This window comes from Microchirus variegatus (genome assembly GCF_963457635.1).
Source record: "Microchirus variegatus genome assembly, chromosome: 22".
Classification (NCBI taxonomy): domain Eukaryota; kingdom Metazoa; phylum Chordata; class Actinopteri; order Pleuronectiformes; family Soleidae; genus Microchirus; species Microchirus variegatus.
The window spans coordinates 13,974,216-13,987,499 of NC_139823.1; the positions used below are offsets into that span (position 1 = coordinate 13,974,216).

A 13,284-nucleotide genomic window follows, 5' to 3' on the forward strand; every position below is an offset into this window, starting at 1 on the left:
AAGTTGTGCTTTGAAAACCATAAAACAAATGTCTTTTATCCAACATGTCCATTATGTTACTGTTCATGATTATACATTTACTGTTTTCACACGATCTTCATGATGTAATATTTCACTAAGCTGACCCCAAGAAGTTGTTGATAGAAACTTTTCTTCCTTTATTCACGTATTGCACATAATATCTGTAAAATAATAAATCATTTTAAGAGAACCTGGTTTCAGCATCAGCTAAACACATCTTTTAATTTTCCCCACCAGTAAATGGTGGTTTAAAAAATGCTTTTGCAGTATGGAAGGGTTTCTTTCTCAGCACAATAACATGGAAACCAAAAGACAGTCAACAACATAAGTTATTATCTATCATTTTCCTCTAGGCCTTATAATTTAGGGATTTTTGTGATTTGCCTTAAACTTAAGAGATCTTTAAGTAAATCATGACCGACCGTTATTTGAACTTTCACTGAGAAACCAAAGATAATTGCGCCATAAAGCAGGAAAGCGACTTGCGGAAGAGTGAGACATCTTAATTTATGCAATGATGGCAGTTGATTCCGTTATTTTTTACCAGTTTGGTAACCGCATGTTAATTTTGTTAGGGTAGAAAGATTGTTTCTCTGTTATTAGCCCATCTGTGGTTGAAGGGGGCCGCATAGACTATGGATGTAGTCAACTGTTTTGCTGCAACAATCACAACTATCCACTAGATGTCAGTAAAAATTAAAATAGTTGCACACATTGTAAGAGAAAAGACATCAAGACATTTTTTGTTGAAAAAAATTTATTTTAAAAAAACTACCACAAAGTACTATCAATACAAAAAGTATAAAAAGTACAAAAAGCATTGCTCAAAAATAACTTGAGATGACAACATTTGAGTTGGCACTGTGAGTATGACTCAGGATACAAAAGATGGCATCTTAGGAGAGCGCATTCAAGCAGTTGAATTCACATTGAGGCGATCGTTTACGACCCTTCGCGAGACTCTGGAGCAGTTGTAACGCTGGTCCAAAAATAAATCAGCACTTCTCAGGCATAGTCACATATCACAGTGTTATCCCTTACTTACCAGATTCAGTGAAATCTGGATCCATACAACAACAACAAAAAAAAAAAATATCTGCTGGTCAAAAACGACGTGAAGCTATTGAAATTAAACGGTGTGTGTTTGAACAATGAAAAACTGCTGCAGTGGAACATGAACCATTTTGAGAGTGCACTGGTCCTTCAAATGAATTATACTTTGAGAGCTAAGACAGCCGTGAATGTAAGAGTTTGAAGGAAAAATAAAATAATGGTGGCCACAGTAACAGGAGCCTCTTTTTCAATACCACAATGTTCTAAACTAATACAAAAATAAAGAATATCAAATACAAGCTTCAAACAATACAAGACAATATCAAGAGTTACATGTTTTTTTTTCAAGCATTACCCAGGTTTGTTTATTCCTTTGGACAAAGGCACCCCCAGTGTGTTCCAGTTACCGTACCAGGAACCAGTCTAAGTTTCAAACGTCGACTGGTGCTGTACCAACGTTGAGGACGGGGGGAAAAAAAAAAAGAGACACACTTTAAAGAAACCTTTGTATGAAAACACCTCAAAGTCTTCATCAGCATGACAAACATCCAGTACCTTTGTTTCATGAGTGGCGCCTTAAACTTTGACCTTTTTTTCCATTTCTTTTTTTTGCATTGACAGGCACTCCTCGCTCATCACTTCCTCGCAAAATAAGACTCATCTCTTACATTTTAAACATGTTTTACACTACTAACTGGCTTGGCCTTCTGAAATGCAGAGTTCCAGTTTAACTCTAAGGCAAACTTGAGATGCACTCACTGTGAACTTCCAACAGAGAACTCTCTTTACTCTTTTAACAACAACAAAAAAAAAACTAATAGCTCATAGTCTCATAACAACAAAACAAAAATAGAATAAAAGGAGAAGCTGCCCTGAGGGAGAAGTTAACCTTAACCGTTCTCGTTGCTCAACCGTAGATTTATAAGCACTTTGGATCTACAGACAGGCTGGTGTCTCGAGTTTTTGCTTGGTCGAGACGACAGTTCCCCTCCACGCTTGACCACGGCCGGTCCCAACACTGGAAGGCTTGAGCTGACTTCATCCACCTCAAGCACAATCATGACTAAACACACTCTCACACACGCTCTCACACACGCACACGCCTGTTTTGATTCCTGTATGAGCACTTGCTGTTGTAAAGAGTTCAGCTGAAGACATCCTACGCACGGAGACCTGTGAACAGAGAGAGGGTTTGAAATAATGTTGTACATTTTGGATTAGATATTAAAAAGATAAAAGCCAATGAAATAAGAACAGGGTTCAAACCTCACCTTTATCACATGTGCTGCTCTGCTTCTCCTGGGCGAAATTGAGTCTGTTCTGCTCGACTGCGGTGCCGTTGGACTCAGGACTGCTGCTGCGTGATGGGCTGTTCTCCTCGTTCTGGTAGGCCAGGTCCAGATGTTGCTGGGCCAGTTTTAAGTGTCTCCGCAGCCTCTCCAGCTCGCGCGATGAGGCTTCATCCCCGAAAGACTCGCGGCCCGAGTCTCCCAGGTTGTCCCTGAAGCCCATTTTTCCTGTCGGGTCCTTCTTTAAAGCCGTGTGATAGCCTGGAGGTGCAGAGGGCTGGCGGGAGATGGACGACCTCTGGCTGGCCAGAGCTGGGTGACGAGGGGTGGGAGGCCGAGACCGCGGCCCGCAGAAGCAGTCGCGAATGCCGCTAATGCCGAGGTGGAGGATCTCCAGCATGGTGAAGAGCAGACACAAGGCGCTGACGCCGTACATGATGAGCAGGAAGATCGTTTTCTCTGTGGGACGTGACACGAAGCAATCGACGGTGTGCGGGCAGGGCGAGCGTGTGCACACGTAGGACGGCGCCACTTCCAATCCATAAAGGATATATTGTCCAAATAGAAATGAGGCCTCAAAGGCAGCGCGCGAAAACAGCTGAAACACGTAGACCTTCATGAGGCCGTCTCTCTTGATGCGGCGGCGTCCGTCGTGCTTTTTGCTGGGCTTCTCGACAACTTCCTTATCCTTCTCTGGCTCGATCTCCTCCAGGATCATGGGGTCCTCCTCCCCGTTGTCCTCCGCTTCCTCGTAGTCCCGGTTGGCACCGCGGCTCACGATCGGCATCCTCCTCCTGTTCCGGGGCCGGTAGTCGTCGTCCTCCATGCGGGCGATCTTGTGCATAGCAAAACCAAGGTACATGATGGTGGGGGTGGTGATCATAATCACCTGGAAGACCCAGAAACGAATGTGCGACAGCGGCGCGAAGGCATCGTAGCACACGTTCTCGCAACCGGGCTGCTGCGTGTTACACACAAATTTACTCTGTTCATCGTAGTAGATGGACTCGCCCCCGACCGCCGTCAGCACGATGCGAAAGACGATGAGGAGCGTGAGCCAGATTTTTCCCACAAAGGTGGAGTGATTGGAGATCTCATCCAGCAGACGCGTGAGGAAGCTCCAGCTCATCTTGCTTGGGGGATAGGAGGGAACCTCTCAAACCTACGGGAGAGAAAAAATGTGTCAGATGTTTATGTGTCACATAATAAATAATCAAAGTAACTGTCAAATGTTTTCAAATTGAGTGATTTTTCTTTAAATAACTTTAGTTTTCTGATTTTACATTTTCTGGTTTATCTGCTATTTATAACAAACTTACATACAGGTACATTTATACAGATAGTCTTTGGCAGTAAAGTCAAGCGATACATCAATAAAATGTTGATCAGTAAGTCCTAAGCTGGAAACAAGAAGTCCATGTTATTGCACCAGAGCGCCACAAGGTGGAGCAACTGCACCACTTATACCAAGAGACCATTCAGAAGTTGGGGGCCTATGACAGGGCACTTTGATGAGAGGCAGATGCCAGAAAAGGTTTCAACAGAGTCAGTCAACTATAACACAGTCACAGTTTCTACCAAGACAGCAAAGCAGAACAACATGAGGCACGAGATTCTGTCAAAAAGACACCAAATATAGGAATACTAACACTCTGTGATCGTCTCCATGCAACCAAGCATCAACCAAGACTATATGTGTATTGTCCATCGTGTCAGTGACATGACAGGTAGTTCATCGACACCTATTTAAGCTGAAGTGTACATAATTGTGAACATTGGGAACGAGAAGATTTGCATATTTACCAAGAAACTGCCGAGTAATCGTGCCGCTACCTCTGCTCTGCAATCTTATTCAATTCAAAATGTGCAGAAAACAACATATTTCAAAAAGTAAACTGAAAAATGAAGAACATAGTGACTTGCTAGAAGAAGAGAACACGCTCCCTCTATTCCTGTGCAAACACAGAGCAGTGAAGTGAAAATCCCCCAATTATAAAACCAACCCTAACCCAACAATTTTCAGTGTTGACATTCAAAAGTATTACACTGCTCACAAAACTGAGTGCACTTTAATTTTTTTGGCTTTGCTCTCCAGGGTTTGGATCATCTGCCTCATCTTGACCTATCCCGAGTCCAAGTGCACGATGACTTACTTAAAAACGATACTTGATTCCACATTCAAGTGGATTAAAGACGGCAAAAATCCTAATGAAGACTGATCCTGTGACAAAGCATCACTGTCAGATCCAGCTAAGCGACGCTTCATAAAGACTGTTTGCATTGGGCAACTCCACAAGTGAATGGGAGCACTGTAAACGCACAGCTGACGTCGAAACTATCCTTTGATACATAAAGGTTTAGAATGGCGCACAAAAGTCGCTGTTGTGCTTCAGCACTTCAGGTAATATTAACAATCTGATGAATGATCTGCTTTCAAAGAGACTTGGGAAAAACAGCTCCCTTGACTCAGTCAGACAAGACTTCCTCAGCTTTAAAAAAAAAAGTTCTTATTCTCCTAAATTCAATTAGTTCACGCTCAAAGAAAACAGCACACACTGCCCCATTAAAGCAGTTTGCAGTGAAGCTAATTTCAACACATCATTTTCCACAAATGTCTCCATCAAAGTCGTCTATTTTTATTCACGAGTAATTATTATGTCGTCTTCCTTCGTGTGGTTTCTGCAGAGTCTACATTCACACGGTTGCATCTTACCATAGTTCACACACGCATCTTTAGAGCCAGCCTCAGTAGAAGCTTTTCATATTGGGCTGAAAATTCATGTGGGCATAATTTTTTTTTAACCACTCAATTATAGGACTGGAAATCGAGATCTGTGAGCTGCTGCCTTCATTCTGGGTTTATGGTCTGGAGACGCCCTAACTTCTGTCCAAGGGACACCCATGTCCACAGGAGAACTGCTCAGCAAGTGAGTGTCAGAGAGAAGCAGCAATCACTGCACAGAGACGGCAAACTAGACCCTGTGAGAAAGCCAATTTCTAAACTCTGGTTATAATTTACTGTTCTTTTGGTGGTTGTTGAAATATTGTTGACTGTCACACCGACAGTTCTGCTGGTTTCATGCTGCTCTTTCTCACTGCATTTTGAAGCCAAAAAACTTCTTGTCATCAGGCATTTTTGTGTGGAGTCTAATCGTCAATGTGGCCCTGAAAGATGTTGGTTCCTTTAGGAACCTCACATCAGGTATTACCATACTCTAAATCAATTAATCCCTCCTGCAGTCCACCTTTTATAACAGAAGAGAGGCCTCTTTTAGGTTTTAAAATCTACTTTACAATGAAATTAATAAAAGAGGAAAGCATACAGGTGTCCATACTCACATTTCATATCCTCGGCTACTTAATTAATCATTTAAAAAAAATAAAAAAATTTTTAGGAATGAGGTGGAGAGCTTAAGATGAAATTTTCATTGGGATTGATCAGGATGGACGGGATTATAAGTGAGCATATTTGAGGGACAGTTTAGGTTTTGAAATAAAGTAAAAGAAGCTAGGTTGAGATGAAGGGATAGTGATTATACTGGACAAAAGGGTGATGTAGAAGGGAGCTGAAAACATACAACACACAAGGATTATTGATGTTGTGAAGCCACAAAGGATAGAGCAGATAAATGTGTGGCAACTCCTTAAGGAAGAAGCCAAAATAGTTCCCCCCCCCCCTCTTTAAATAATAAATTCATCTTGATTTTCAATTTCCTAGATGCGAATACGCTATGTTGTCTCTGCTTTGTGGTCAAAACAAGGACTTGAGAAAACAATCTCCCACCACTCTCAGGATGATCAATCGAAAAAAGTATAGACAAATCAATAGTGAAAAACATCCTACAACAATCACATGTACATTCATAGCATCACACGGCGCACTCTTCAAGAATGAATAGCTTGCTGACAGCCTTAATGCCGAGTTAATCCACCTTAATGTGTCTCGTTACTCCAAGGCCTCAGTTCCACCAAGCGCTACAGCGCAGTTCAGCTCTTTGCCTTTAGGAGGCGTTACACGAAGGGATTGGGGCTATAGATGGATTAATGTGGTACCCATCTCAACATTTGACAATGGAAAGCTCAATAATGCACCTGTGAAAACCACAAGTACCAATAGTTACAAACAAAATCAACTTAATTTTGTTTTGCGTTATCATCATGACGAGTGTGCGTCACCAAACCAGATGTTGCTCTGTGTCTGATCAAACACACACACAAAAAAGATTAGGATTCTGATTAACTCTGGGTGTCTCCATCTGATCCACCCTCTTAAGACTACTGGTTCCTTCCATGTCTCCCTATCCACTGGGATATCCCATATCTCTCTCTGCTGCACTTCAAAGAAGCCTGCTTCCAAGTAAAGCAGCTGAGTTTCAGTTGCAGTGATCGAGCGAGCGAGGCCAGCAGAACAGAGAGACTTTTGTGGTCCCTGCGCACATCTGGGAGGTTATCCCTCTTATATATCCTGAAGGCACTCAGAGGCCCCTGTGTGCCACTGTCTGCAGAGGGAAAATGAGTCAAACAGGGGAGTGACTCTCACTAAAAAGTGGTGTAACTAAGAAAAATAAAGGCATCTGTCCTTAACATCACCACCCACATTACCATGGAAACCAACTTCTGCAGGAGAAACAAAATAAGACAGTGGTGTGGCCCTGTTCAGATATGATCAGGACTATGCTATCACTAAAACAAATATCCCATGACCTTTTCTATATACTAGGAACGAGTGTGCCGTTGTAAACATGAAGCACACTCCCGGCGGTTTGTTTGCTTAGTTTGTCAAAGTATGGCATACAAAAACAACGAAAGGACGAGACTTTCTGTCACGAGGCCAAGCCGAAACAGTTAGGTAGAAGGACTTGTCATGCACCTGTGGTCTATGTATTAAACAATAAATGTCATGAGATAAATGGTTTTCTTTAATCTTCTACCGCTTTATCCTCCACATGAGGGTTGCTGGTGCCAATCCCAGCTGACACAGGGACGAAATGCACGGTACACCCTGGATCAGGTTGCCAGTCCATCACAGGGCCACATAGACTCCAACACCTACAGTCAATTTAGAGCCCAATTTGCCTAATCCCAGACTTTGCATGTTTTTGGAAAACCCACCACACACGCACACACAGGATAACTAATCGGCAGAAGCATTAAGATTTTTAATACAAATGTTAAAGTCTGGCTGTTAACGGGTCATGACTCTGTATGATTTTAGATGTATTGTACATTTCGTTGTGTTGTAATGTAAAGTTGATGTCTTTCTTCATACCTTCTTTTTAAAAAAGGCTAACTGGGGACGGGAGTTGGAAACTAGCATAAGCTATAATCTCTATTTGCAGAACATCAGTCACATTGACTCGTTTGTAACGAGTTAAAGTGTTACTATGTTAACCTGCATTGTCCCCATCTAACTAAATTAAATAACATGCCAACTCCATGCAGAAAGGCTCTTATTCTGATAGGGTCACAAATCTTGCTTCTTCTTGCTAGCATACACAACCATGTGGCCCACAGACCAAATTCATTTTAATGGATGAAACAGATGTTGACACAGTTTGTGGCCATGATTTCAAGTTGGGAAAAAAACCCAATATATTGCAATATTGTGATAATGGTAAGGCAATTCCCACCCCAAAATACTGTTGATTATTGAATCTATATCCATAGAATTATTTCATATCAACTTATATAGAAACATACACCAACATTTAAAAAAATCTCCCTGAGGCATGATATTTTTTGCCTTTCTTTTATGTGGTTAGGAAGTTTACTTAAGGGGGGAGAGATGTGTTATCTTGGAATTTGATTTTATTATTTGATAAGATTAGTGACTTTGATGGTTACATGCTATGCTAGTATATTGCTAGTCAATCCAATCACTGTGATGCAAGTGATCTTGCATCTACTGGAGTAACTCGCTAGAATAAAACGTGTTCAATGCGCATTAAAAACCCGCCTCTTGTATAAACTGAAAGGGGGGTAAAAAAAAACAATGAACACCGTCCTCGTGGCTAACGAGTCGACGTCACCGCGGTGCTCCACATGCTGCCACCTCAAACGCGTTCTCCTGTGTCTCCGTGATGAAGTCAAAAAGGGAGGAAAAAACAGTTAAAGTCCTAAATCATGGACAGAAAAACACATTGTGATGAGACTTTCAGTTACCAGCACAGACACAGAGCAGCAGCGGGAGGAGGATGAGGCGGATGGTGATGATGATGATGTGGGGGTTCAGCAGACGAGTGGCGGTTAAACACGGGACAAGCCCGCTGCGCGTTCATCCATCACCGTGTCAATCATTTCACACCCAATTTATAACAAAACACTTCTCTCACCAGTGGGGTGTTCACGGCGTGGTGGTGGGCGACAAAAGCCGAAATTTGTCCCGACGAGTCCACGCACAATGCGGCCAGTTTTGCGTGCAGCAATCAGCGCCGTCTCGTGCCAGCCTGTGCGCGTAATCTCAACCCGAGCGTCCTGAGCCAACGTTCATCAAACACTGCTAATGTGACCAAGGGGCTAAAATACGCTAAAGAGTCCGGGTTTAAGAACGCGACACCTCCCGAACACGTCACACTACCCACGGGGACGTAAAAGTTAAAACAGGGGCTACAAGTTGAGCCTCGGTACCATTGTTAGCGAAAGCTAAAGCGCTACGACGTCTGCGTGTCAGTGATGTTATTTTACCTTCAGCCGTTGCGTTCTCTTCTCCTCTGTCGTCTTCAAGTTGCTGGTTTGATTTCAGGGGCTCGTTTCCTCCTGCCGTTACTTCTTCATTAAAATAAAAAAGCTCTCCCGCTCTGTTATCAAGCCATCCAGGGTTGTCCTCTTTCAGCGAGGCGCCCGTTCACGTCTCCAGTTGCGTGCTACACTGCGGGGTGAGGACAAAGAATATTCCCAATTCCCCCCCTTTTCTCCTCCCAGTTTTCAGCAGCCGGACTCCCCACCCCCTGTCTGCGAGCACTGGAGGAAAACGATCAACTGCCAGCTGCATTCCTGACGCAATCCCTGCTTCGCCTTTTCCCTCACAATTTTGTCTTGAAGACTTGAGAACGAGTTCAGTGAAATCTGAGGCAGTTAAACGCAAAGCAAATAACCCACATGTCTGTGTGTGTGTGGTGGGAAATGTTAATCTGAAAACTCTTTATGTGATGAGTTCACGAGATACGCATCTTTTAAGTGTAATCATGCCAAATATACTGCATTGAAATATGTTTCTGTGCGTCATTTATGTTTAAATTAATAGTTCAGGCTTGCTAGGTTAGCCAGGCTAGCCGTTATTACCAATACCAGTCAATAACAGCGCCAAACAGCGTAGAAACTTGTCAACAGATTTAAAAAAAATAAACATTATGATATGTACAACTGATTTACTGTGAAGCAAATGTGACAGAAAAAAAGTAGCAGTGGTTGCGTGAAGGCAGCCATCTTGGAATGCTAACTCGGGGTACGCGAAGTTGCTCAGTTTCTGAGTTGTGAAGAACTCGAAATCTTTTAAATTCAAAGATGTGACTTCAAATTTTAGCATTCCAGGCCTATTTATACTGAATGTGTATGTTCGTCCGTGTCTTTTGAGTTGATATGGAGTGTGTCATTTATTTTTAAATGAATAGTTCAGGTTTGCTAGGCTAGCCAGGCTAGCCGTTATTAGCAATACCAGTCAATAACAGCGCCAAATGTTGTATTTGGAGCACACAAACAGCGTAGAAACTTGTCCACAGATAAAAAAAAAAATACCATGATATGTACAACTGATTTACTGTGAACCAAATGTGACAGAAGAGCTATTAACGGGAAAAAAAGGGGAAAAAAGCAGTGTTTGCGTGAAGGCAGCCATCTTGGAATGCTAACGCGAAGTTGCTCAGTTTCTGAGTTGTGAAGAACTCGAAAGCTTTTAGATTCAAAGATGTAACTTCAAATTTTAGCATTCAAGAACTATTTATACTGAATTTGTATATTCGTCCGTATCTTTTAATTGTTGGTGTGACTGACGAGAGATATATATCCACCATGACTTTTGATAACTTGCTTCACCGGATAAAATCACAGCGAGCCAATGAGTGAAGCTGAGTATGTAGCAGTCTCAGGGATAAACCAGCGAGTTCTGGCAGTTTTCCCAGTTGTCTCACTGCAACTGTAGGTTGCTTCTTTGTCGTTTCCTCGACTAATTGGACTATTGGACTTGTCCGATTATATTGCTCCATTTCCATCATCATAAGCTGCCCTGCTTGGCACATAGTGGCAGACAAAATGAATGCACACTACGGACGAAAGGCTCCATCCGTCTCCGTCTTTTGCATGGATTATAAATGGGCCTTCAGTGAGCTGACTGATAACATGGCTGCCAGTAGGCAGACAGAGGAGAAAACAGGTTTACGCCGTGTCAACAAAAAGGGTCTCACAGTCATTTTTTTTGTTGCTGTCAGACAAACTTTTCTGTGTGGAAAACTTAAGTTTGTAACCTGCTGTCTTTCTGCACAGAAGTCCACAGTGAAAGTTACGTAAGCTAAAAATACTGACTTGAATTGTGTTTTGGGTTTTTTTTGTTTCTGCACATCAGATTAAATGGAAACTGCCCCCAAAACCGATTGTGGCCTGGTCCGTTACTCTAAGCAAAAGCAGACACACCACAGGCTGCAAAAGCAATGGGGTTAAAAGCATTTTTCCAGCACTGCAAAAATAGGATCATTTGGCACAGCTCAGCAATGGCACTTTAGTCACTTCCACTTCTGACTTCCATATTATACCAAACCTTATCATTTCCACAATGCAAGTGTGTCTAGAATGAGCCTGGTATTTAAATCCTGTGTTTGAAACTCAAAAATCAACCAGCCTAGAGCAGCTTCAATGTTGTAATGTAATGTAATGTATTTATATCAAATCTAAAATGTGTGTTTTGTCATATAACAAACTAAAACGTGGCATAAAATGCATGCAATATATGTTTATTTTTGGAAGAATTTCAAATAAGTCCAGCTCCCCACATAAAAACACCATTCACATCACGATATATAAATCTTTTGTGCTTCTTTTCACAGGGCGTTTAAACCTGTAAGTGTTATGCGCTCACATCGCAGAGTGTGTGGACTGTCACCGTTTGACCCTTGTAGTCTGTTGGGATTATGTGGAACAACATGACTGATAGCGGCGTGCCCCCTCTTCCTGCTGCTGCAGATGTTCGGAAGTTGTTGTTATCAGAAAGTCCTCCCCCCCCTTTCTCCGTGTTACACTTTCTTTGCCAAGAGCTGCACGTGCATTTCCTCACCCCCCTCCACCCCCACTCAACCTCTCTTTGAAGCCACATCCAACACTTACGTTTATTACTGCAAGACAAAGGGGATGTACGCTCTATTTATGTCACGCACATTAAGATTAAAGGGGCTCTGGAGCAGCTTGTGTCATGAATCGCACGGGGAAAATGTGTGCAAAGTCAGCAATAAATGAATTGATTATTGTGGAGAAATAATGTGGCATGGTTGGTATTTACCACTCAGCCAAAGGTGGCGTTAAGCGCTCAGTCTTCCGTTGCTGCGCTGTCACAAGAGAAGCGAGTTATCTGGATTAAATATCGCAGACATCCAGTCAGAATCAGTCTCCTGAGGTAACCACTCAGATTGAATGATTGCATTGTTTTCCCCAGATCTCGTGAAAGGACCAGTCTCCACATGCTCGCCCGCTTTCTATAAACAAACCAACAAAAAAAAAAACTAGACAAATCACCTCCACCTCCGTGCATTATTAGAGTCTTTATCTCCTCTTTCTTATGGTTGGCAGTGGCACATTAAAAAGCTGCGGTTATTCTTTGATTACTGCTGCTAACAGGGGGTCAGTGAAGGAATGCAATGCCCTTCCCCCTACTCGGGGAGCAGCAAAGCTCTATTGTGAACCACAAGCGTGCTTTTATTCAGGGTGTAATGCGGGGAGCCTTGGTAAACTGCAGCGCAAATGACAGGGCAAAAATAATCTTGAGATTAAACAGCTTGGCCACATGGCTACTGGACAATGAAGTTCTCGGCGTCCTGTTGCCGACTCCGACTAAAGCTGCGTCCAAGGAATTTTCAAATAAATCATAAAAGAGGCTTTAGCTCTGTAGTTAGAAGCACGCCCAAAATAGCTGCTCAGGTAAACTAGACATGTGCACATCAGTGTAGACAGGAATCTGATTCTGAGCATGCAGATGCGTGAAACTGTGTCTTTGAAGGTCGTAGTTAGCATTCAATTTTCCGGAGCTGAATTTATGCATTTTTAAATGAAAACAGAGTTGTATTGTGTGCATGTGTTTAATGTTTAAGTTCTGTTGTTGCCTAGAAGTGACAATTGTAGCCTGTAGTGTATTTAAGTCCACCCTTTAGGGAACCCTAACACCAGAGTAGAACTGTACAGTACAGTTTCCATTTGTACCAAAATAACACGCCTGACTGAGGGCTTTACCATACCGTACCAAACCAATCTGTACCGTGATGGAAACACTGCAATTGTGACATGACTCTTTGTACCCTTGCAGCCGATTGCGTAACATACTGAACGGAAAAGGACCTCTACAGTCAATCTCCTGAGAATGTCTGCAAATACATTGGTCAGGATTTCAAGTGTGCCTTAATACACTTAGGTTTTATTTTGAAAACATTCACTTATGGGGTTGCACTGAGGTCAAAAATCACATGTTTGCTTTGCAAAAGACTGTACTGTGATCGTGTCTGGATAACAAGTCAAGGCTGTTTCTCCCCCGTGCTTTTATCTTGAGGAAAACCACAGTGTATTATTAGTCAGTAGCGTGGTGTCATTTTCAGGACAGGATACACAAAGGTGCCACATTTCAAAGGTTTGAATACAGTTCATGTGTATTGACACAAACTCAGTCAGAAAACAAGTTTGCAACGGGGGGGAGAAACCAAAAACAAGTGCAAAAAAACCCAGACCATTC

General features: G+C 42.4%; 1 protein-coding gene across 1 annotated transcript; it reads right to left on the reverse strand.

Annotated features, from left to right (window-relative positions):
- Nucleotides 1–884: 884 nt before the first annotated feature.
- On the reverse strand, nucleotides 885–9,163 carry gjc4b (gap junction protein gamma 4b). Its single transcript, XM_083908272.1, has 3 exons — nucleotides 9,048–9,163; nucleotides 2,346–3,525; nucleotides 885–2,247 (listed from the first exon to the last, which is right to left on the reverse strand). The coding sequence occupies exons 2-3, from the start codon at nucleotides 3,490–3,492 to the stop codon at nucleotides 2,234–2,236; spliced, it is 1,161 nt and encodes a 386-aa protein (XP_083764398.1). The 5' UTR covers nucleotides 3,493–3,525; nucleotides 9,048–9,163; the 3' UTR covers nucleotides 885–2,233.
- Nucleotides 9,164–13,284: the final 4,121 nt, after the last annotated feature.